Below are 23,317 nucleotides of genomic sequence, written 5' to 3'. Positions count from 1 at the left end.
GGGGGGAAGGGGGGAGGGTTCGAAAGCGCGCCGCATTCCCCCTTTCCATGCTAACATGGAACTCCCCAGGCGAGCAGAACCTCGTCCACCAGCCGGACGCGGCGGCGTCCATCTCGTCGGCGACCGCCCGGGTGCGCGCCCTCGCGACGGCGTGGGAGGACATACTGGCACGCTCGGTGTGGCAGCAGGCCGTCGGCGCGCTGGTGGACGCGATCGCGAGCAAGATGATTGCCGACGTCACGGACTTGGCGTCCATCGGCCAGGAGGAGGCGTACAACATTGCCGGCCTGATCTCGTCGGTGGAGGAGCTGGACGAGCTGTTCCTGCCGAGCCGTTGGCAGGGAGACAGGAAGAAAAAAGAAGGAGGAGGGAACGAGGGGGGCGAGGGAGAGGAAGAGGTGCCGGTAACGGCGCAGTTTGCGGGCAACTGGTTGCGCCTGAAGTACCTGAGCGAGGTGTTGCAGAGCAACTTGCGGGACGTGCGGTTCCTGTGGGTCGAAGGGGAACTGAGCTTGTATTTCACGGCCGAAGAGGTGGTGGATCTGGTGAAGGCCAGCTTCGAGGACAATCCCAGGACGCGGGAGGTCATTCGCGAGATCAGGGGGAACCCGAGGCCGCTGGGGGAGTGATATGAGAGGACATAATAATAATGTGCGTACATGCGGGGACGGCCGAGCAGGTTGGGTAGGGATGAAGCTGTCAAATACCAAGGCGTTCGGGTCTTTTTTCCCATTTTTTTCCCCATTCTTTTTTTTCATTTTTTTTCATTCTTTTCTTACTCTTCCTTCTTTTTCCATGGGCGTTTTACAGTGCCAGCAAAACTGCCGGGTGTTGTGGTCGGCTTTTGTCATTCGCGACCCGTTGCGCTTGAGGTCTACGACGACGGCTCATGCTTGGCACACGATTTTGTTTATTTCCGTTGTTTAACTTGCCCCTGAGCTGCCTCCCTCGCAAGGTGAGTTTCACATTCCAAACGCCCTTTGCTAACGTTGGAGTTCAAAACACCATTTGTTTTTCTTTGTTTTTTTTCTCTTTCCTTTCTTTCTTTCTTTTTTGGTGCCTTCCGCGTTTACCGCGACAAACAACACATAATTGACAAGCTTTCCTCCTTCATAGCCGGCTGCAGACAGCTTGTTTCATATCTAGGTGGCGCGCAGAGAGTATAGTATGATCAGAGCTGGCACCAGTCGGGGGGATTTCGCAAAGCCTCACTCCGCAGCGCAGAGAGCCGCAGTGAGAACACTCATCAGCCCCCCCCCCCCCCCCCGGCGGTTTGACGTGCTCGCAACACGCCATCTCTCCTGGCAACCCTGACTCGCGTCCGGCCGCCTTCTTGTCCTTCCTTGTCCTCCCTCGCCTCGAAGAGGTCTGGGATACGCGAGTGTCAAATGTCAATTTTTTTTTTGGGGGGGGGGGGGGGCGCAAGCGACAGGTGCAGCGTGCATCATTTCACCGGTTTCGCTTGTCCGCAAATGTGGCGACCCGCCAAGGCATGCACTGCGCATGTCTCATCCTCCTCGCCGGGAGAGCAGGAGGGGAAGAGGGGGCCGAGGGGGTGGTCGGAGGCGCGGAGAGAGGGGAGCGTGCTAGTTATGTCGTGTAAGATTGATGTGCGAGTAGGGAACACACTACGGCGTTAGCTGTGGGTGTTCTGGTGTGTACATAACTACGTAAATCCATAAGAGAGAGCGCGAATGGGGCGCGGACTTGCCGCCTCCCGTTGTGCTAAGAGGCAGCAAGATCCGAGGCTCGGGCCCCCGACTCCGTCCTCCTCTCTTTCTCTCCTTCTCTTTTCTTTCTCTTGCCAAAAAGCCCCCGCAGTAGAGCGCAGGTAGGGACCTGTTCATCAGGACCTGTTCATCAGGGGTTGGGCTCGGCTGATGGATCAAAGCATAGGCTGTCTCACTTCCTGGATCCGGATTCGACGGAGGAGGGTTTCGCGACGGATCATGCGCGGCCCTGTCAGGCGTGCCCTACCAAGTTGGAGTATCCTGGCACGATAGTACTTCGAGAGTATCGATACATCATCAATGTGATTTGTACGGATCCGTACAGGCAGCACACTAGGGTAGGCTTACTCGGCAGAGACAATGATACCCCCTAAGGGCAGGCCTGATACAGGAACCATATCCTTGGCACCACCTCACTCTCCTTGTCGGCTACGTAGGTAGTTATCGGATCAACGCCGACGCAGAGAGCCCGGTCGATCATCCGCCGCGCCGCACCCGACAACGGGTGGAGTGACTCTCCTCGTCACGGCCAATGCTTGCGATGGCCCCCCTCTCCGGACGCGATGGCGCAGCAAGTCGGGCGGGACCGCCGAACGCAAATAGGACGGAGATGAGACTGAGACACGCGAGAACGGGGGGGCTCAAAACAAGAACACGGACAGAGAAACGGGGAAGAGAAAGTGGCCACCTGCTGCGTACAGAATCCGTACAGAATCCGTACAGAATCCGTACACTACCTGGAGAAACCAAAAGGTATCGCATGTAGTTACTGCTGTACACTATTGTGCTGTGCTGCCTTACGTGGCCATCACCATGCCAACGCTGTTGCGTGTCGCCTCTTCGCCTCTCATATCCCTTGTCCTCCTCGCTCGTGTGATGTTGCGCTGTAAACACACGCACACACACGCACACACACACACACACACACACACGCACATCCTTCCCCCTCCTCCAGCTCAGCGGCAATCTGCTTGTTTTCTTGCTTGCTGACCCGGTCAGCAGATTCCCAACTGCCTGACTGGCCGGTATTGCACGAACGAGCGGCGCCAGGAATTTGGGTTGTGTGTATATTCATTAGCCCCTATTAGGAAGCCTCGTCCATCTCCTGTTCGGGTCCACCACCAGTAGTTGAACCCACGGAGCGAGGAGACGGAGAAGGCGTACCCATCCACATATCTAGATATCTTGCGTCCCTGATGTAAAGTTCGTAAGATAGGTGAAAGGTAGCTCATGTATAGATGTTTCTGGGTACGGATACCGTACATACATACAACAGCGACAACATGAAGACAGCACGGCAGTCTGTCAACCAAAGAGAGAGAAGGAAAGGGGGTGGGGTAGGGTAGGGGAGGGGAGCGGAGGGGAGCGGAGGAACAGTCCGCGTCCTTGCAACACCCGAAGAGGCGTCAAGAGGGAGGTCAAGGACGGATAGATACAGGCACACACGCGCGCCTGCAGGATGCCGTGATACGTGACGCCTCTCGGCGCCGACGAGTCATACATCCCGGCCAATTGCCATCGCAAGGGTTCACTCCTGATTCGTGTACTTCGTGTCTCCAGTTCCCTTCCTGACCTCAGCTCGTTCGATGGGCCGGGGGCCATGTGGTTGGTGGTAATTCATTCATCTCTTCATAGAGGGAAAGGGGAGAGAGGGGAGGGGTGATGGCGGCGGTGGTGGCACGGATGGGTGGTCGACAGGAAATGTATGTTGATGTATTGGTATCAAGATGGTGTGCTCGAGCGGAATACACATCTCTGCGATCTCACGGAAATCTCGGCACAACAAGTCAGCAACTTTTTTTCTTCTTCTTCTTCTTCTTCTTCTCTTTGGAGGGGGAAGGGGTGGAGGGGGGTGGAATTGGAATGGAAGTTGGGGACAGGGAAATACTCAGGAAATGCTCAGGAAATACCCAGGAAATGCCCAGGAAATGCGGGCAGCACGAGGGGGCACACACACACACACACACATACACACACACCATGATGGCCTAAACGCACATTTCCCTGCCTTCTGTCCGCCCCCGTGAGCAATCAGTCTGTTGGCAATTGGCAGAGCACTCTGCACGCCATCGCCGTCTCACATGCCCCTCACCCCTCTTATCAAACGCCTACCCCCTTTCTCGGGGGTGGTATGGAGTGGTAAACACGGTAACACGAATGCAAAAAGGGGTAATTCAAGTGCTGTATCGCGTCTTATTATGGACCCCTGAGGTGAGATGCCTGTCGCGACCCATTCCCGTCCGATGTCAGATGACTCGTCCAGTGACTGATTGCCATATGATGTCCTGTGCGGACGGAGATGTCAGATGTGATCAGCGCAACATGATCTTGGAATGTTCGGGTACTGTTCACTACCTCATTACCTATTTGGTGCTCACTGCATTTTGTTTTGACTCGGCCTGTTCACCACCTCTAACCCCTTCCTTCTCCTTCCTTTCTAGGAGCACCTTACATATGGCTACTATCAGGAAATCGGCAGTCAAGCAGAGAAGTCCGAGACGGAGAAAAAAACAAAAAAAATTAAAGAAATAAAAAAAGAAGTGAGACTAATACGGTATTTTGACCCACGGGCCGTCTCGCGTTCATGAGGGGTGCATACGTCCCGCTCCCGCTCCGGTCGGGAATCAGTACCGAGTGGGATACAGCCAGGGGCTGAAACCAATGGGTGTGGTGTGTATTATCTTGTAAACGGTCCAAATAATCCCCTCAAGCTCACAAAGCGGTGTGTTTGTCTCTGTATCTGTGTGTACAATCCATATGTATGGAGGTGTCCTGCAGGTAGGTATGCGTGTGGCGGACAGAACATAAAAGTTTACAACCATTGTACGTCGTACACACACACACACACACACAAAGGAAGAGGGTTCCATTTCCCCCCTCCCTCTTCCTACACTACACTGCCTCAGGTTCGGAATCAGCCGAGCGTGGTCAAAAGGGGACAAGAGGAGACAAAGGGGAATGCATACACGACCCAGGCCACAGGGCGGAAGGAGGAGCAAAGACGGCGATTCTGGTCCTGGTGAAAACAGCTATCACAATAAAACGAAAACAGGGGGAAACCATCAGCCTCAACAAGAGGAAAAGCGGGCCCCATATTCTCGCCTCTCTCCCCGTCTTTACATAAGACTATAGCCCTTAGGACCTACGTGCTGCTGACGGCGTTAACAACATGCCCGTTTTTTTCGCGCCGGGAGCGAGTGCATGCAAACAAACAAACCACTGGCTGCGCCATGACGGGAGAGAGCCAAACGAGCCATGTTCTTGTCCAAGTACATACATACATACGGACTACATCCAGACGCTGGTCCATGTAGGTATGTAACTACTGTATCTATGTATGTACAGTACATGGATACATGCATACCAAGGAGGAGGACCACCAAGCTGACATGCAGCCAAGGCCAGATGAAAAAAAGGGAACTAACGCCCCCTTGCCCAGCCCAGCCCAGCCCAGCCTTGATCCCCTCCCTTTCCCCCTCCCCCGAGGTATCGGGCAAGGGTGACGTACCCGCCAAGGAACCATGTTGTGTTGTCGTAGTGCGCGCCCCGGACCTACTTAAGTTAGCCTGCTTACTCTGTATTTTGTAATGCTAGCTGACCTCCTTGTTCTCTCCCCCCGTCCTCGGTTCGTCATGCAATCGTTCCAACAGCCGGGACGCGCACGACGGGCCACACTAAGGGCACACAAATATAGGGGGAAAAATTAGGTGAAGAAGAAGAAGAAGAAAATACAAGAGAGGCTGCATCGCCAGGTGGCATGACATTTTCCAATCAGCTCATCATGAGCTTCGTCCAGCGTCAGGAGAAGAGTCTCGAGAGGATGGGCGGGCGTGACCTGTTTTGCTGAGTCTCGTTGATTGACCAAGTTAGGTACTGTAGTCACGCAACTTGCTGATTGACTTAAAGAATAACTAGACTTGCCCTGATTCACTGATTGACTTGATGAGAGGAAAAAAAAAAAAAAAAAAAACGCATGCTGACTCACCCCCCTTGCCTCCCCCCCCCCTCCCCTTTGTCCCTTGGGCTCGACAACTTTGGCTACTCAAAGACGACGATAATCGGCACCCGAGCCAAGGCACACATGTATGCATGTATGTACATACATGTACAATACATGTACATACATACCCTGGCTCGGCTTGGCTTGGGGCTGGCTTTGGCTGAGTCGCTGTGCGTTCGGATCACGCTAGGTTCAAGGTCGTTTAACTATTTGTGATTGGACTTGTATCGATCAGTTAACCTACACCAGGCTGGCTGCTTGATTTCCGCTCGTTGCTTTTAACCGGCGAGCGAGCACATACCCTTTTCAGATATCCTGGGGCTGCCGAGTCCGAGGTGTCTGTCTTTCTGTCTCTCTCTCTCTCTCTCTCTCTCTCTCTCTCTCTCTCTCTCTCTCTCTCCCTGTGTGTGTGTGTGTGTGTGTGTGTGTGTGTGTGGCACCCTCAGCTCTGCATGAAGAGCTCGGCCCAGCCAAAAAGCCCAAGCCGCCGCCACCACCACCACCATCATCATCACCACAACCCATGCAACGCCCAGTATCCCTCCCGCCCCGGACACTTGCAGCCAGGCATCTGCGCCCGTTGCGTGCTTCGCGTTACACAGGCACAAGGCCTGGACCGCCGTTACACCCATGTCATTGGGTGCTTGGAGTCGTCCGCCCTCGGTGGGAAAGGGGAGAGGAGGAAAGGACTAAGGCAGGTTTTAAAGCTGAGCCAAATCGGAACTTGCGGTGAGCCACCTACTCTGACAAGTCTCGACCGACCTGGCTTGTTCTTGGTTGTGTCTTTTTTTTTTTTTTTTTTTAAAAAAAAAAGAATCGTGCCATCGCCCGGGTGTTTCTACAGCGAAGTCGGTGGAAAGCTGTTATCTGGATCCCCCTGCTCTTGCCGTCACCTTATCCTCGTCCAATCTGATTACTCTTCACACCTTGGTCGACACCTCGAGCGTCAAAGGGAGGTGGGGACGCCACGAGAGCAGGCGTGTATTAAAGTCCCAAGGGTGTCAGCATCTACCTCTGCACGTACTCTACATTTTTATACACGTACATCCACACTTGCACATACATACAAACAAACAACATGCATAGTTATCTCCTCGTAGGGTGGGTGCCAGGGGTAGGTAGGTACCATGAACACAGAGAGAGCACACCGCCTTCCCTGATTTTGTATATTCCGCTGCATATCCTCCCCCCCCCCCCCCCTTCTTTCTTTTTTTCCACATTCAAGTTTCTCTGAGCCCTTTACAGAGGACAGATTCCAAGAAGAAGGAAAAGGGAAGAGAAAAAGACAGCGCGTAGCGATCGATAGCCGGTTTTGATGCTGCTCCCAAGAGCTGGACCACAAAACCGCACGCAGATTGGGAGCCGTTCGACAGACAGACTCAGCTTGGCTGACCCGTCCTCCCCCTGACGCAGAGCATAACATAAGCAAGGTTTCGCGGTGAAGACTCTGAATAGGTACGCACTGCAGTATGTACGGATACACCTAGTTACCACATCAAGTAAAAAAAAAGAGAAAAAAAAAGAGGAAAAAAAGTTGCCCTGACAACCCGCAGTTTCTTGCCTGCATGTCAGCCGCTGCAGGACCGCGCACACCCTCCTGTATGTGTATGTATATATATGTATGTATGTACTGCATGTACGAATCTGCACACGCCTCAGTGAGAAACGCACCTCTACTACATGTATGGGGTACATATCCCGTAAATAAGTCCGAACATACAGACACATACCTACCCGCATACGTAGGAACCCGTACGCGTGCGTGCGTGCGTGCCCGCCCTACACCGTGGTGTATGTACTGTACATACACAGCTACACCAGCAGGTGTGGCGCTGCGTCCTCGGCTATGTCATCCGTATATACTTACCTACCTATTCATACGGAACTACACTGGCCTCAGTCCGAGCAGAGCCAAACAGATTGGGGGAAGGCCACTCCCGCTTTCTGACAATAAGTTAGACGTTAGGTGTCGCACCAGCTTCGGGCCGGGAGCAGGGAGACGCGAAGATGTATGTACCTATACTAACTATAGGTCGTCGGACGGCCGAGAGCCTTCTTGGCCTTTCCCTCTCTTTTTGGTGACTTCCTTATTTCTACCCCGAAACTGTCGTCTGGGCGGTGGCAGTGAGGTGAGATAATCCCATGACAGCCGCCATTCCTCCTGCTGCGCCCAGCCTCAAAGTGTGAAAGTGTGAAATAGAGAAAGGCGATAACGACGAGACGGCATACCAACGGCGAAGGGGGGTTCGGTGCCGTGCGGTGCCGTGCGCAGCTCGCTGCTGTCATCGGCTGCTGACTGCATCGAACAACCTGCATCGGATCAAGAACCAGATATCATAAATGTACTATATGTACATACGTATGTAGGCATGTACGTACAAGCGTAGCGACGGGATGCGATACTACCTGCGGAGGGGGTCCATGATGGCATATTGTTTTCGCTAAAGGGTCATATCAATGTCCCGTGTCGTGGGGTCGAGGCAAACCGAGCACGCACATCCAGGCGGACGGGCGTAGAATCACCAGGTTAGGAATGAGTGCCTAGATAAGGAAATCGGGCGATCCGCCTGTCTCCGTCCCCGATGGGGAGCACGAGATGCGGGGTGTGGCCTCATCGTCTTCCCCCCTTTCCCCGCTGTACTGCGAATCTTCGATCGAGTTCCCAAGCACAGTGTTCACTTTGTTGTGGTGCCGCGGTGCTGACGTAAAAGAGTGCCAATTTTAGCACATGCCTTTCTTCTCGATATCCCGTGTTTGGTGTTGCGCTAGATAGTCTTGGTAGAGGAGGGTACTCTACGTACTACTACATATACATAGGTAGGTAGGTAGGTAGGTGAGCTGTAGTAAGGCCAAGGTGTGGGGTAGGTGAACTTCGTGTATAGCAAGTACATACCGTAGTAATAGTAATAATAGCAGCAGCAGTAACAGCAGCAGTGTTCCATACATAGTATGCAGCACAAGGTCGCTCAGCCGAGTCTTGAGGTGAACGCGAGTCGAGGAGGGCGGGGGAGGGAAGGACCTGGAAACATTGTGCTTATTCGCGTGCACCAGCCGCCGCATCTTCGTGGCCGGGCACATGACCTTTGTGCAGACTCGTACTATAGCTATCGCCAAACGGCTGCATGGTCTCGGCCGACCTTTCGGAGGAACTCGATGTCTGTGTCTTATTATCCTTCATTATCCGGGAGGGGTTGCTTCGGGGAAACTACGGGAGTTGCGCGACCGGGTGGGTTAAATGACGGGCTTGCGGGTTCGTGGATGGAAGGAATTGGCATGTAGTCGGGACACACGATTCGCTTGTCAGGTTTGGCAGGAAGAAAGGACTCTGCAGGCACAGCCAGGCAGGCGCCGGGCGGAGAGTGTGTCAAGTGCGATCAATGGATGGATCGGAACGAGCAAAGCGAGGCGGAAGAGGATCCATGGATGCCTGAAGTATGGAGCAGCTACGCCGGCAAGAAGGTGCAGCCAACCATCGAGATCAAGTGGCCCTTCCCACGTGCGACGACGTCATCTCAACCGTCCCATACTCAGTAACATACTTACTTTGCTAGGACGGAGTACTAGCGCACCCTTCACTGCGCTGTTAGGTTGCTGTATTGTTGTCTGATGTGAGGTGTTCCCACACCAGTCACAGATCTGCGTAGTGTTACTGTAGGTATGTGCATTCATGCTTGCTACCTAGGCAATGCTATAGCCTAGTATTCCGTATACATACGGAATAGCAGACAAAATCTGCAACAGCGCACGTAAACCACTCTAATCCGTATACACTGTCCTTAACTTAACCTCATAGCGAAACAGGGTGTCTTGGCTTGGTTCCGACACAGCCGAGCGGGCGGATTTGGTGGTGTTCTGCAGGGATGCCTTTTGCGGAGGCGGAGCACACCAATTGTACTGATACCCAGCATCGGGCGCCTTAGCCCGGGGAATGTTTCTAGAAAAACAGCCCCTCTTGTTGGTTATTTGGTCGCCGTGTTAGGCATCTCTCGGCTCCTGAGCCACGACAGTACACTACGGATTAGTTACATACACTAACTAACTACGCTAACAGACCAAAGGTAATGTCCTGTTTGACCCCGATATATTGGTTTGTCATGGAATACTACATAGTACGCATGTCTGGTACTTGCTTATGTGTGGAACACGACGCCCTGCGTGAACACCCCTTCATAGTCGACACACACTGCTCTTCCCCAGATATACTATCTATGCATTTACACCACACCAGCTTCCAAGAATCCCCAGCGCTGATTCTGAAACGTGGTGCCTTGATGTGCCTGAACCCGTGGACACCTTGTGCATAAGCCGAATCTGGGATGGCCCCTGTAACTAGTTAGAGGATGGCGGTTGGTCTAAATACGCGGCCTTCGCCTCTACCCCTAGGGTATAATATTACTATACATTCAGCAGTTAATTATGAGACAAGAAATCTTGCGCATCAGCGCCTACCTCAAAGTGCTTTTTCTTTACAGCCTGCACGAGGTCTAGGATATCAATTTAATACGTATTGTATGCATAAACGGATGCACGGACATGCTGTATGTAGTATAACTATGTACGTGTACATAATACATACATGTCCTACGTTCGGTAGATTCTGAACGTGGAGATATGGATTGTCCTATCCATCTCCCACAGGGAGCCCGATGTGCGGCCCGTCGTCACATTTTCTGCGAGTGTGTACTATGTATGCACTTCGCAGCAGCTGGTGAAACAGGGCTCTCTCCGCCCCGGCTGGCGATCTTTGTTCATCCTTGCTTGCTGCAGCGGGATGATGTGCAGCATAGCCAAAAGGGTCGCGGGGGTTGGCCGGGGGTTGGCCGGGGGTTGGAGCGCATGCTTGTCGTCCTGCAGGGGGTGTTCCGCTGGCCATGCATGGCATTCCTACATGATAACGGGGCAATCGAAAATTATTAGTTATGGATCTTCTGCTCTCCGTAGTGTACTTGCACGCAGTAATCCGTACACTAGTATGGTGTGTCGTGTATACAGAGGAACTATACGGATTACACTCTAGTCTACATAGTAGTGTAGACTAAAGCCCCTGGCTTGCTTAGCCCCTTCGCACCAGGGTAGTGTACTGGATGTATTGTCTTCGAGGTACCTACATTCCATACATGGATACCCGGGACACAGAAAACGATATACCCCTTGCCGATACGAGGTGTTGCATTTACAGAATGCCGATATTGCCCCTTCTATTTTGTTTCTCATTCCCGCGCCCCCCCCCCCTTTAAAACAGAAAGAACAGAGGGACCAATTTGAATAAGAACCACCCCATGGTCGCCATGCATGATCCAACGTGTCCCGCTTGATGGAGCGATCGGCCACGTATGCAAACTCGGCACGGCTCTGGAGGCAGCTCGTGACCTAGGTCCCCTTGCCGGATTGAGCTCTCTGCAGCCCATGCCCAACTGACTGCGGGGATTGAACAGACCCAATTCCCAATTGAAGGGTGCCGATGTGACCCCCTCGCGATGCTTGCTTGACGTGCATGCCGAGAGAAAGAGAAACAACCCCCTCCTCGGCTTGGTGCCGTCCTGCCGCGAGGGTAGTAACTGGAAAGGTTGAAGAGCAACCCGCCGCATCTCAGCAGCGTCATGATTGAATGACCTGTTCGTGGGGTGCTTGGTGCTGCCGGCCACGACCGAATCATCGCAAGGAGGGCATCGGGTGGGAAAGAGGGAACTTGGAAAGCAACGAGGCCGCCTTTCCCCCATTCCCCTCCTCCTTACCCCTCTCGGCCGCTCTCTGTAAAGGTCGATCAGTTCGTCGTACATACAAGGCCTTCTTCCATCGAACATCAGCATATGCCCGGCGGCGTAGGTAACAGACTGTGACTGAGTTGTTATAATAACTGCTACGGGATATGATCAGCAGGAAGGCTTTTGTGTAAGCCCACATTCAAAAAACCAAAGGAAAAAAAACAAGAACAAAAAAAGTTTTTTCTTTTTTCTTTTTTTTTGGCCCGTCTGTTATGTTGAGTTTGTTTTGTATATGCCGTGCGTGTGTGCATCCTGTGGGCATGGAGGGAACCTTGAGGAAGTTCCGCGAGGTCGCAACGACATCCGAGTTTCCCTTACCCAGCTTCCCATTCCCTTCTCATCTGAACAACGCAATGAACAGAGTGGTTGAATGAGCGCGCACGCAACGGCCCCTCCCATCAAAGGTTGCCGTGTGTGGCGAGCTGTAGGTTGCTTCAATCAGTGGTGTAGAGATGTATAGAATATGTACGTTAGGTATGTACCGTACATCCGTACATCCATACACCAACTACCTTACCTTTTTGGTCTTTTCCTTCGCGGCCCGGCATCATTCCGTTCGCCCCGGCGCCGCTGTGACGACAAGACAACCGCGGCTCATTCCGTCTGTACAACCTCACTATACAACATGTGTTTTTGATAGCGCACCCGGCGCGAGACTTTGCCGTCACCGAATCCCGCAATGCGAAAGAGAGTCGATGCCAAGGGATGCCTCGAGCTAGCTGAAAGCGGAATGTGGTGTTACCAGTCGTTATTGCGCATGTCGAGTCACAGAAAAAAAGAGGATGAGGAAAGAATGCTGCGGAACCCCCCCCCCCCCTCTGACATGGGGCTTGCCGGGCGGTGCGGGAAATCGCCGCATCGAGCTGCCAAGCTACGCACGGGTGCTCCTACCCAATGTGCACGTCTTCTGCGACGCGCGGCGGATGCGAGCAAGCCCGTCCGGGGGTTGTACGTATATGTATCTTGGGGCTTTCCGGCCGGATTGCCGATGGGCGGGTAAACCTGGGTTCTCATACCCAGACGGGACCTAAGAGTGTGCTGTGCAAAGCTGGACAACTCTTCAGTAGTGCTGGTGACGGATGGGCACAAGAAAGATTCTTGACCACAAGAAGGGCCTCCTGATCCCTCGCAGCACGCAGTACCCGACCAATCCACCTGTAAACGCCATCTTTTTTTTGAGCCAAGGGAATCCTGGAATCCGCAGACATGAAACAGGCCCACGGCCGGGCAACGGCGCCTAACAACGCACCCTTCGCCGATCCGCAGTGGGGTCTCGGATCCGACGGCCACTCAAGGCCTCGGGCTGGGCACATGTCGGGCGGCGTTCGACATTCCAAAGTTGGATGATGAACGCGGATCAGGATCGTGGAGGTTGGAAAATCTGGGTTTGTAGTTGGTGGATGTACAAGTATGTAACGGTTTGTAAGGTACTTACAGATTCGTGTGTACGTAATCCGTACTGTATGTACTATAATCCGTACATTCGCAGTACTCGATAAGGTAGCGTATGGATTACGCTCCATCTGTCGCGCCCGGCTGGGAACGAAACGGGAGCAAGCACGTGGATGTGCCCCGAGCTCCGTGATGGGCTCTCGGGTACCCCAGGTTGCTGCGCCGCTTGGGTTGCCCTGGCAGCATCTGCGCGTCGCGGACGCAAAAAAGACAGCACCGGCCGCTTGCTTGTGCTCAAGGGGCAGCCGTCCCACAATAATATTGTGTTAAGGGGCAATGGCCGATGCAGCCGCTCGCAATCATCTGTTCGATGGTGGTTTGAGTTGCGGGCCGGCGCCAAGTGTTCGACCTCGAATCCGCACCGCTGGAAATGACGGCATTCGGTTTCCACCTGCTGGGGAACGGCCTCTGCCGAGACAGCGTGTCCGCGCGAAGCTGTCGTCATTGGCGGATTCAGCACAAGGCCCAAAGCCCTAGGTTCTCGCAGAAAGCAGGGGCCTGTTATCGCTCAACCCAAGATAACTGGAGCCAGCTTGGGTGCAATTTGCTCGAATTTTTGTCCTCGTGATGCAGCTGTGAACGACCCTTGCCCGCGCCGAGCACCACCAAACCGAGACTCCAGTCGGCCAATCAAGGAATGGGAGCTGGGATAAACGGCTCCCACCTAAGTCAAGCGTTCAACGCTTCCGGCGGCGGGCAACAGGCACTTGTTGTCCGGAGACTGGAGCAACATTAAAGGGCTGAAGAAAGAAAGAAAAAAAAGAAAACGCTACTATTGGGGCTTGGGAAAGCGCGATCATCATCATCTTGTTCGCACCTGACACCAATGTTAAGACAGAATCATCATCGGCACCCAACGGTCCGGGATTGGGTATCGGCAGAACTCCTCGTGAGTTGATGCTATGCATCATGCCGATTGTGCACGTTCAGTGGCGCGTTTGCGCCGCGCGCTGGAAAAGGGCGGTTGGCCACCTTGGCAGGCAATCACAGAAACGCCGAACCCAAGGCTCTGCGCGACCTCGTATGCGCCTGACGGCGGGTTTGACCAGATCGAACGAGCCCGGTTTTGCCTCTCGGTGGCTGGATGGAAAATGTCGGTGAAAGGGTGATGTGCTGCCTGAATACGGATCCAGTGGTTGATACCCGAGTTGAGGCTCTTCTTTTGTTTCTCGTGCGGAATGCCCGTTACCGAGGCGCAAGGATGGCTATGGCCATCTCCCACATAGGTGAGATTGTCTGACGCAAGTATACTATTAAGGCAGCTATTATGATGTGGGAAGAGCTGGTCTTCGCTTCACGTCGGGTACCAGATGAATTGACTCACCGCCAAATTTAGCCGGCAGAATGAACGCACTATGCGAAATTTAAAGTATGGTGGGTCAAGCCACTAAAACCACTATAGCAGAAGCACTGTAGATTTGTGTTAGCGACTTGACCTTCTGTAGCTTTAGCGACTTTGCATGGTTCGTGCGCAAAAGCGGTGAGCCAGTTCTTTGGGTACCGACATCCGTACAGACCTAGGTACCGACATAACGTTACTCCCAGTCTCGTTCCGAGCCGCAGTCGACAAGGAAGGGAGGATGCAACGTTAAGATTACTAGCACATACGCGGTAGTTACATACATACCTTACATACAGAGTACGCGGATAGACAGAGCCTATGAGGTGTGTAATTACCCTTACGCAGCGAAGCCGTGTTGCTGAGTTATCCAGCAAGGCAGTTTCACCCCGCGTAGTTTTGGGCGAGCCAGACAACCCTCTCAGTTCAGCCTCGAAATGGAGGTGCATGCATCAAAAGCATCTGGAGGAAATGCTGCTAGCCAGGATCAACACCAACCTTTCGGCTCACACGGCGCTTGTCTTGTGAGATTGGAAGGAATTGAAGGAGGGGAAAGGCCAAACTAGGCCATGTGGGCAGAGAGTGTGCTAAGCAGGGCGGGTATCCAGAAGGAGAGGGGAAGGAGGGGAGGGGGAGGGGGTGTGGGCAACTTGGCCGACACCCACCCAGCAGCTTGGATCCGCGCTCCCTTGTTCCCGTCGGCCGCCAACACACATGAAAAAAGTAATAGTACGATCGATCTTCAAGAAGACGCTCGGCAAAGGGCTTGCTGAGTGAACCTGCAGAAAGGTCAAGATTCTGCAACCGACACCCGGAGAGATTGAGGGAATCACGATTGACAGGAGCGGCTCCTCTTGACTCCGCTCTGACACGCGGACGAAGACCTCATCCTGGCGTCAGAATCGTTTGCTTGCCGTTTGTGGAGTGGGGTGACAGCTCTTCGTTGCTTCCCAACTGTCGGCCGACAAAGGCCCCAGGCGCAAATTGCAGGCTTGGATCCGTTTGTGATGCGATCCAATTAATCTCTTTCCATCCAGGAAGCAAAGAGGCAGCTCGAACAGCCCCGCTGGCTCGACGCTGCCGTTGGACATCACGATATGCATTGGCCGAATCAGGCAGGCTCGATGGGCGATTCTCGTGACTGAGATTGTGACTCCCACTGGCAAGCACGACTGACCCACAGAAACTTCTCCCTGCAATGATCTCATCCCGTCCTCGATTCCCCCAATTCAACGGTTTGCAAGAGAAGGACAGCGAATGAGCGAGAATGATATGTGGGGATGGTTTGTGGGGGCCCATATGGGAGCTGGCTGCAAGAATAGAATGGTAAATACCACGGCACCGATAATTCCATGTACCCAAACGTAAAAAGCGTACAGATTACTTCGTACCTCGACTTCTTGGCTGGCCGCGTTCGGCGGTCCGTGTTCACTCCACAGAAGTAGAAGCGAGCTAGCTAGGTGCTGGAAAAGTGCAAAGCTGAAATAATTGGGGTGGCGCCAACGGGAGGGACCACTGATAATGGGATAGTGACTGCTGTTCCGTACCACAGCTCCGCCGATTTGTGTCCCCTAACGAAAATTTGCCTCTTGTGCTGTTTCTCGGAGACCCCGCGTGTTCCGGTAGAAGGCATCGCCTTCAACGGACCCGATTCCCCAACCTAAATGAGTGGCCAGCAATGTCCCATGTGGCCAACCATCGCCGATGGGGGAGCACACGGTCGAGAGCATGTCACGGTTAGATACCTGACTTATCCGATCGCCGTGTATGTCGAGGTACGCAACTCTGTCAGATACCCACTACGTGATCTGTGCTGTATTTTACGAGTGGTTTCACACTCAGTACGCTACCTTACCATACGCCTTATATACACCGGGTCCCTCGAGGGAAACCAAGTATTCCGGTTGGAAGCGGCGGTGTACGTATGCTTAGGTACCTATCTGGCGCCTAAGGAAGGAAGGCACTGCACTGCACCAACAAGTAAGTCTCGAGGTGCCACGAATCCTGGGACGACGGTGTTGGGAAGGCGGTACCTACGTATTTTCTAATGACAAAATGAGCCTGTGCTTGTTATAGTACCTGCCTACTGCTGACGCTGAGTCCTACGATTCTTGCACAGTAGGTGCCTACCTAAAGCGTCCTGGTAATACAAGAACTCGAATAGGAAGGGACATCTACCGATGTCACCACTTAATTACCTAGCAACTTGCTTCCAGCTGCGCAGAACCTCAAGTTCTTGTTCATGCAGTGGGCTGATAGTCGTCTTCTGCCAAGGAAAAGCGACCTACGAAGTACTTGTGAGTCTGTACCCCATTTAGCAGCAAGCTTTTTTTTTTCCCTGCCGCCAAAGTGGTGACGCAGTCCCGGCGGTACTTACACGTCCGTACACTATAATACGCACAGTAAATGAACGGATGGCACAATTTTCACCTTGTCCCTGACCGTTGTTTCTCCTGTCGATGATCGCCCTCGCACCAAGCGCCCCAACCGCCCTTGTCCCGGCCGTCCATGGATGACTCCCGCACCGCCCGCACCGCCGTCGTCCACAATGGCACGCTAATTATTTCCGGGCTTTGCGCTTTTGCTGTGACCAAAGACAGCTCGTGGCGGGACAAAAGGAGCAGACCCCCTCCACCACAGCCCTGGAATTAAGTTTGCAAGCAGACGCACCCTTCGCCCCTCGATCAAGCTCCCCGTTTCGGACAAAAGCCGTCAGCTGGCTGTGCGTCTGGAAAGAACCTCATTATTTGTACTACACGCTCATACTCGGGTTACACTCGGCGCACACATACATACACACTCGACCACTCGCACTCACAAGCATACGCCATCGCACGCATATACTCTGTCGCGGTAACGCTTGCAATTGAAACGCCGCGGCATTGGTGCTTTCTACCCAACTGCCTGGAATTCTGCATCCCGCCCTAGCCTATTGAGCTAGGCCGCCATATCCGTCACCCACCCGGCAATCCCGTCACAGCGCGGCCGAGTCATCGTCACCCGGCGCTCTCCTTGTTCAGCTCTCGACAATATCGCCAAAAAAAAAAAAAAAAAAAAAAAAAAAAAAAGAACAAGAAAAAACCGACGCAAATTTTTGCAGCGTTGGCGCCATCCGCAGACCACGGCGCAGCTGCCTTTACTTTTCTTCCCCCACTCTGGATCTTCGCCAATTTTCATCCCCTCGACAGCCCCGCGAACTATTGGGGCGCCCTATCAGCAGCAAGCAGCCTTGCAAAAGTACAGATTCCGCATTCAGCATTTACACACAAATTATTGTCCGGCTGTCTTGCCAAGCAAAGCAGCTACCCGGCATCGCTTCAGCCCGTGGCGCCTCATCCCGTGTCCTTCGAACGGCCTGGGAAAACGCTGGGCGCACACTTGGTCCCAACTGCCAAGGATCGCACCAAGGAAAGCGCGGGAGGGAAGCTGTTCTGCTGCGGTTGGATCGTGTGGTGTGCAGTACATTCATACGCGGCCGCCAGCTCCGTCCCCTTTTCACCTTGACGTGGGAAGGGGTACATCTCGGAAGCGCCTGGTTTTTGTGGACCTTAGGCCTTCCTGCCGCCCCCAGAACCGGCATCCTGGGAATGTCAGTGCCCTAAACAGCCACTTGCATACGGCCTGCCACCTCATCTGGTGCCGTGGTCAACCCCCGGGCTGTCACCACACGGGCCACTCCCGGCCCTTTCGCTTCCCCAGAGAGTCGCCGCAGACGACGTACATGTCGGTACCTGCGGTCTCCTTTCGTACCTGTACCCGCAGATACCGCTCCACCACGACAGGCCGACTGGCTCGGTTACGCCCTGCTGCTTGCTGATCTCGCGTCGTCTCGGCCCTGCTGGTCATCCATCGCCTTGCGTCTACCACAGCCCTAGCCGGCCACTCCCCCTTCTCTTTCGACACGTCCCGCTTGCTTGGGACCCGCCCTTGCCAGGACCATAGGCTCGTCTATAAGTTCCCCGCAACCTCGATCGCCTGAAGGGAAGCCCGGGAGTACCAGACTGCAGCACGGAAAATGCGGCGAAAGACGGCGCTTCGTCCCATATAATTTCTAGTCATTCTCTTCCCCCAGAGCAGCCAAGGCACTTCGCCCACAAGCCCTGGCCCACCATAGCGGCTGACAGAGTCCGTCGACGCCGTCCTCGACGTCCCGGGCTCTTCTTCGTTTTCTTTTCTTCAGCACGTCTCCCGACGCCATGACCGTCTCTGTCGACCTGAACCGCCTGTTACCCCATACCATCTCAGCCATGGCGCCCGAGTCTTCTCAGACGCGGCGGGCGCGTCCCACCCAGGTCAAGACCGACCTGGCACCCCAGACCCAGCTGGTTTCCATGCCACCTTCAGCCATCAGCATATCCTCCACATCGCCCGCCTCGCAACACGGCTCGCCTGCCCAGTCGGTCGAGACTCTCGGGACGGGCATGACTACTGGCAGCTCTGTACAAGCTTCTCCCGAGGTAGCAGAGGGGTGCCTCGACAGGGAGATTGACGATCTCGATCAGCTGGTCACGCCTTTCCAACTCCCCGAGTCCATCAGCGTCAAGCAGCAGTCCGAGCCAGCCACTGCTTACATGTCCAGGAGGACAAGCACTGCCTCGCTCAGCCAACCCAGCTTCAGGAGTTCCGGCACGACGGCTATGGGCGAAGCCGTGAAGATGAGCATTGTCCGGCGAGCCTCGAATACGGTTCGCAAGGCTGCTGGCTTGATGAACAGGCGGCCATCGTCAACTCACCCGAGGAGCCGGGATGAGAGTGTCGGACCCAGCGTGATTCGCCGGAGAGGAAGCATGAGCAATCCGATGACGCCCTACGAGAACATTAGCACCTTTGATAGCGACTCGGAGAACGAGGTTGCGTTTGCAGCCGATGATCGCGCGGGGGATGACGCGACCCTCCCGGAAACGGGTTCCATCCTCTCCTCGACTTCGTCCGATGGCTTCGGCCTGATCCCGCTGTCCCTCCGTCAAGGCATGACCCTGACCAAGGTCTCCAAGAAGAAGAGCACGAAGAGGATCACCTTGTATCTCGATCCCGATACCGCTAAGATCTGGTGGGACAGGAACAAATACATCTACATTGACGACATCAAAGAGATCCGCACGGCCGAAGACATCCGCCAGTATCGCCTCGATGCAGCGCTCCCGGAGAGCGTAGAATCCCGATTCTTCTCGCTCATCTACACGCTTCCCGGAAAATCTAACACGAAGCTCTTGCACCTCATCGCCGATAGCGACGAATCGTTCCAGCAGTGGGTCGAGGCTCTCGAGACCATCTCTAAGCACCGGCAAGACTTTGCCGCGAGCTTGATGTCGTTCAACGACAAGGCCGTCCGCGCGTACTGGGGGATGGAGATGGAGAGACAGCTGGGAAAGGTACGGTCGGCCGAGGACGAGCATATCGATTTTGCCGGAGTTGAGCGCGTGTGCCGCAGCCTGCACATCCACGTCTCAACTGAGGAGCTCCGCAGAAAGTTTGACATGGCCAAAGGCAGGCGGGACAGCTCTGATGATCTGCCGTCGAGCGCCAAGCACAACTCCCGGCTCAACTTTGACGAGTTCCTCGAGTTTGTACGCCTCATGAAGACGCGCAGTGACATCCGAGCCGTCTACCGGGCCCACGCGAGCGAGCCCGCCGGCGGGATGACGAGGGACGAGTTCTTCCAATTTCTGCGCGAGGTGCAGCGTGAGGATATTGACGAGGACTTGGCCCGTTGGGAATCCGTCTTTGCGCGGTTCGCCCGCAAGGGCAGGCCGAGCGACGCCGAAAAGCAGGGGATCTCGGGCGAGGAATGCCTGACCATGTCCGAAACCGCATTTGCTGGCTTCCTTACGTCCACCTCAAACGAGCCAATTCCCAAGGAACCCCAGGACTACGTGCTAGACCGGCCCATGAACGAGTATTACATTTCGAGCTCGCACAACACGTACCTGATAGGCCGCCAGGTCGCCAGCATCTCCAGCCACGAGGGCTACATCTCGGCTCTGATGCGGGGCTGCCGCTGTGTCGAGGTCGACTGCTGGGACGGCGAGGGGAACCAGCCCGTCGTGACGCACGGCCACACGCTGACGACGAGCATCTCGTTCCTCGAAGTCATCAAGACCATCAACAAATACGCGTTCGTGAAATCGCGCTTTCCCTTGTGGATCTCGCTCGAGGTGCGCTGCAATCCCATCACTCAGATCAACATGGCCAAGATCATGATCGACGTTTTCGGCGACAAGCTTGTGCGCGCGCCCCTAGACCCGACCTCGGACCGCCTGCCGTCACCGTCGGAGCTGATGGAGCGGATTCTGATCAAGGTGAAGAAGCCGGACGAGTCCATGAGGGTCGCCGACCGACCCACCGGGCGCCGCCGTGGCAACAGCATGCCGTCGCCGCATCAGCGAGCGCTTGCGCTGGACAGCATGCCCGTTCCGACTCCCTCGAGTCCCCTCCTCAGCCCGTCCCCAACCTCGAGGTCCAACAGGCAGATTAACACCATTTCCGAGGGCCTGGTCCACGAGCCGGTCAGCAGTAGCCCTAGCGAGTGCGACAGCGAAGGTGAAGCGGGAGCGGCCAAGAAGGCCAACAGCAAAATTCACCCCATCCTCGGAGAGCTGGGCGTGTACTGCATGGGGATCCACTTTGACGGTTTCGACAGCCCCGACGCCAAAAAGTTCAACCACATCTTCTCGTTCAAGGAGAAGACGTTTGCCGAGAAGAACCAGCCAGGCGAGGCGAAGAGGGCGTTGTACCGCCACAACATGCGCTACCTGATGCGGGTCTACCCCAATGGTGGTCGTATTTCGTCGAGCAACTTTGATCCCCTCATTTATTGGAAGCGCGGAGTCCAGATGGCCGCCCTCAACTGGCAGACCTTTGACACGGGCATGCAGCTGAACCAGGCCATGTTCGACGGCGGCACGGCTCAGTCGGGCTACGTCCTCAAGCCACTTGAGGGGCGGCAGATCCAGGTGATGCCAAACCTGGCTCCCGACGAGTGCGTGGGCAAGCGCCCGCGGAAGAAGGTTGCCTTCGAGATCGAGGTCATCTCCGCGCAGCAGCTGATGCGGCCCCATAACCTGGGCGAGAAGCGCACGCTAGATCCCTATATCGAAGTCGAGGTGCTGATGGCAGACGACAAGCGGAACAAGGCGGATGCGGCTGCCTATGCCGCAGCTCAACAGACGCAGCTCAAGCAGCGCACCAATATCGTACGCGACAATGGCTTTAACCCCGAGTTCAACCAGACGTGTACTTTCGACGTCACCACCAAGTACCCAGACCTGATCTTTGTGCGATTCAGCGTCAAGCTTGCCGACAGGGGCGGATACAATGACAAGGCGCCCTTCGCAACCTACACCGTTAAGCTCAGCAACCTCAAGCAGGGCTACCGCACGATCCCGCTGTACAACCACAAGGGAGAGCGCTTTTTGTTTTCGACGCTCTTCTGCAGGATCAAGAAAGGTCCGGTCACGGATATTATGGTGTCGTACCAGGAAGATACGCCCAGGAATGGCGGCAACAAACTGAAAAACATCGGCAGGAACGTCTTCGCCAACACGAGCCCTAAATCGAGTATGGACAGCAGCCGGACCACATGACTTGTCAACTCTCGAGATATCTTTGTAGCAATACTTCGGCTGCAAAGAAGGAGTGCCCCCCGGGCATGTACCACCGCCTTCTTCTGCAGCTTTTTGATGGTCTTCGTCAGCTCACGGGCCGGCACCTCGGTATCGTTCCTGGCCTGTCTTTTTCCGTTGCCGGGAGATGTGCAGGAGGAACAAGAAGCCGGGATGAGACGTGGGGACGCTGTTCCATCTTCCCTTTGTCTTTCATCACTACAGGCGTTTTTTATTTGGGGTTGTGGGAATGGGCGAGCATATTTCAACGTGTTGGGGAAGGGAATCGAGAACATTTGCATGTGCCGTCGATATGTCCTGGCGACCCGAGCGGACGGACCACTTTGATACTACCACGATGATACCCGCATTGCGAGGCTATTTTTACGAATTGGCGCGAAAGGGATTTTATAGACGGGGAAGAAGCGGAAAAGGCTGTTTTACTTTGCTTGGCATATTTCTATCTTATTCTCTATTTTTTTTCTTATCTCTTTCTTCTTCCTTTTCCTTTTTTCTTTTTTTTCTCTTTTTTTTTATTTTTTTTTCCCACATACGCACACACTCTCCCCTCTCTGTTTTACCCTTTTTTCTGAGAGAAGGTGCCATGTGGTTTCTGTTGGTGATTGAGGTCTATGGCAACCTTGGAGGCTTTCACTATTAATTACATCATGGGCGGAAAAAAATAGGGACGGATAGGACAGCATAAACAAGCATTGGGTTGGGGGTTGTGAAGAGTGTATATACCCTCTTCGGAATAGCGGGATCTCGGGGCATGTGCATCGGGCAGGGGTTTCGGTTTGGTTTCGAAGGGCGCCAATCCACACATGCATCGGGCAGAGCAGGCGCTGCCAGATAGGTTCTGTTCCTTTCTTCGCTGCTAGCCAGCACTTCCCCTTTCACTCTGATGAGCACACTTTTCCTTTGTTAGGATGTTAGCGAGTTTGGCGGTTGTTGCATTATTGTTATCCGACGGTGGGCACATAGGGCGTTTCATGCGGAGCTATTCTTGAGACTATAGCATGTTAACCAAGTGTGAAAAAGGGGGAGGGTGAATTATCTGGGAATTCAAGGTTGCATTTACAGTGGGGACATGTCAGCGGAGCGGACAATTGCGTTAACTTGGGTATGTTTCGAGGATTCTAACTGTATACATCCCCATTGAGAGAGACAGTTGGTGGGCTGGCTCATAAGATCAGTATACTGGCCCCAGCGGCTTGCGCGGTGAACTAAAAGAGGTGTTATTTTGCCTCTAGCTCCGAATCCGTACTTGACGTGACCGTTATGATGACGAACGGTACCTATATGCGTCTCGCTAAGTAGGCACAGGGCGCACGATCTAGCGTTGACGGCCACGCCGTGTTATCACTGGGCCAGATGGAAGTGCCCATACCAGGTACACCAAGAAGAACCAAGGCCACACGCCCCCTATT

General features: G+C 54.3%; 5 protein-coding genes across 5 annotated transcripts in view; 3 read left to right on the top strand and 2 right to left on the bottom strand.

Annotated features, from left to right (window-relative positions):
- Nucleotides 1-629, top strand: part of P884DRAFT_196376 (uncharacterized protein) — a gene marked incomplete at both ends in the record, with an annotated part of 2,145 nt that extends 1,516 nt beyond the window's left edge. Inside the window, one exon of the mRNA XM_069437979.1 lies at nucleotides 70-629. Coding sequence (XP_069299361.1) covers nucleotides 70-629 — 560 coding nt within the window. The remainder of the gene's footprint in view (nucleotides 1-69) is intronic.
- Nucleotides 630-7,756: 7,127 nt separating this feature from the next.
- P884DRAFT_268338 (uncharacterized protein) lies at nucleotides 7,757-8,676 on the bottom strand (the record flags this gene model as incomplete). Its single annotated transcript, XM_069442186.1, has 5 exons — nucleotides 7,757-7,905; nucleotides 7,960-8,040; nucleotides 8,110-8,136; nucleotides 8,532-8,533; nucleotides 8,624-8,676. The coding sequence occupies 5 exons, from the start codon at nucleotides 8,674-8,676 to the stop codon at nucleotides 7,757-7,759; spliced, it is 312 nt and encodes a 103-aa protein (XP_069299360.1).
- An 8,880-nt stretch (nucleotides 8,677-17,556) lies between these two features.
- On the bottom strand, nucleotides 17,557-18,132 carry P884DRAFT_276243 (uncharacterized protein; the record flags this gene model as incomplete). The annotated part of the gene is made up of 3 exons (XM_069442935.1): nucleotides 17,557-17,674; nucleotides 17,758-17,833; nucleotides 18,018-18,132. The coding sequence occupies 3 exons, from the start codon at nucleotides 18,130-18,132 to the stop codon at nucleotides 17,557-17,559; spliced, it is 309 nt and encodes a 102-aa protein (XP_069299359.1).
- Nucleotides 18,133-18,533: 401 nt separating this feature from the next.
- P884DRAFT_196318 (PLC-like phosphodiesterase) lies at nucleotides 18,534-21,869 on the top strand (the record flags this gene model as incomplete). Its single annotated transcript, XM_069437972.1, has 1 exon — nucleotides 18,534-21,869. One exon carries the CDS (start codon nucleotides 18,534-18,536, stop codon nucleotides 21,867-21,869), a length of 3,336 nt encoding a protein of 1,111 aa, XP_069299358.1.
- A 134-nt stretch (nucleotides 21,870-22,003) lies between these two features.
- On the top strand, nucleotides 22,004-22,756 carry P884DRAFT_113926 (uncharacterized protein). The gene has a single exon (XM_069437095.1). The coding sequence runs from the start codon at nucleotides 22,138-22,140 to the stop codon at nucleotides 22,546-22,548; it is 411 nt and encodes a 136-aa protein (XP_069299357.1). The 5' UTR covers nucleotides 22,004-22,137; the 3' UTR covers nucleotides 22,549-22,756.
- Nucleotides 22,757-23,317: the final 561 nt, after the last annotated feature.

This window comes from Thermothelomyces heterothallicus, assembly GCF_042370625.1.
Source record: "Thermothelomyces heterothallicus CBS 202.75 unplaced genomic scaffold P884_scaffold_6, whole genome shotgun sequence".
Taxonomy (NCBI): domain Eukaryota; kingdom Fungi; phylum Ascomycota; class Sordariomycetes; order Sordariales; family Chaetomiaceae; genus Thermothelomyces; species Thermothelomyces heterothallicus.
Note: the sequence above shows the minus strand (reverse complement) of the source record. Positions and strands in the feature narration are given on the sequence as shown.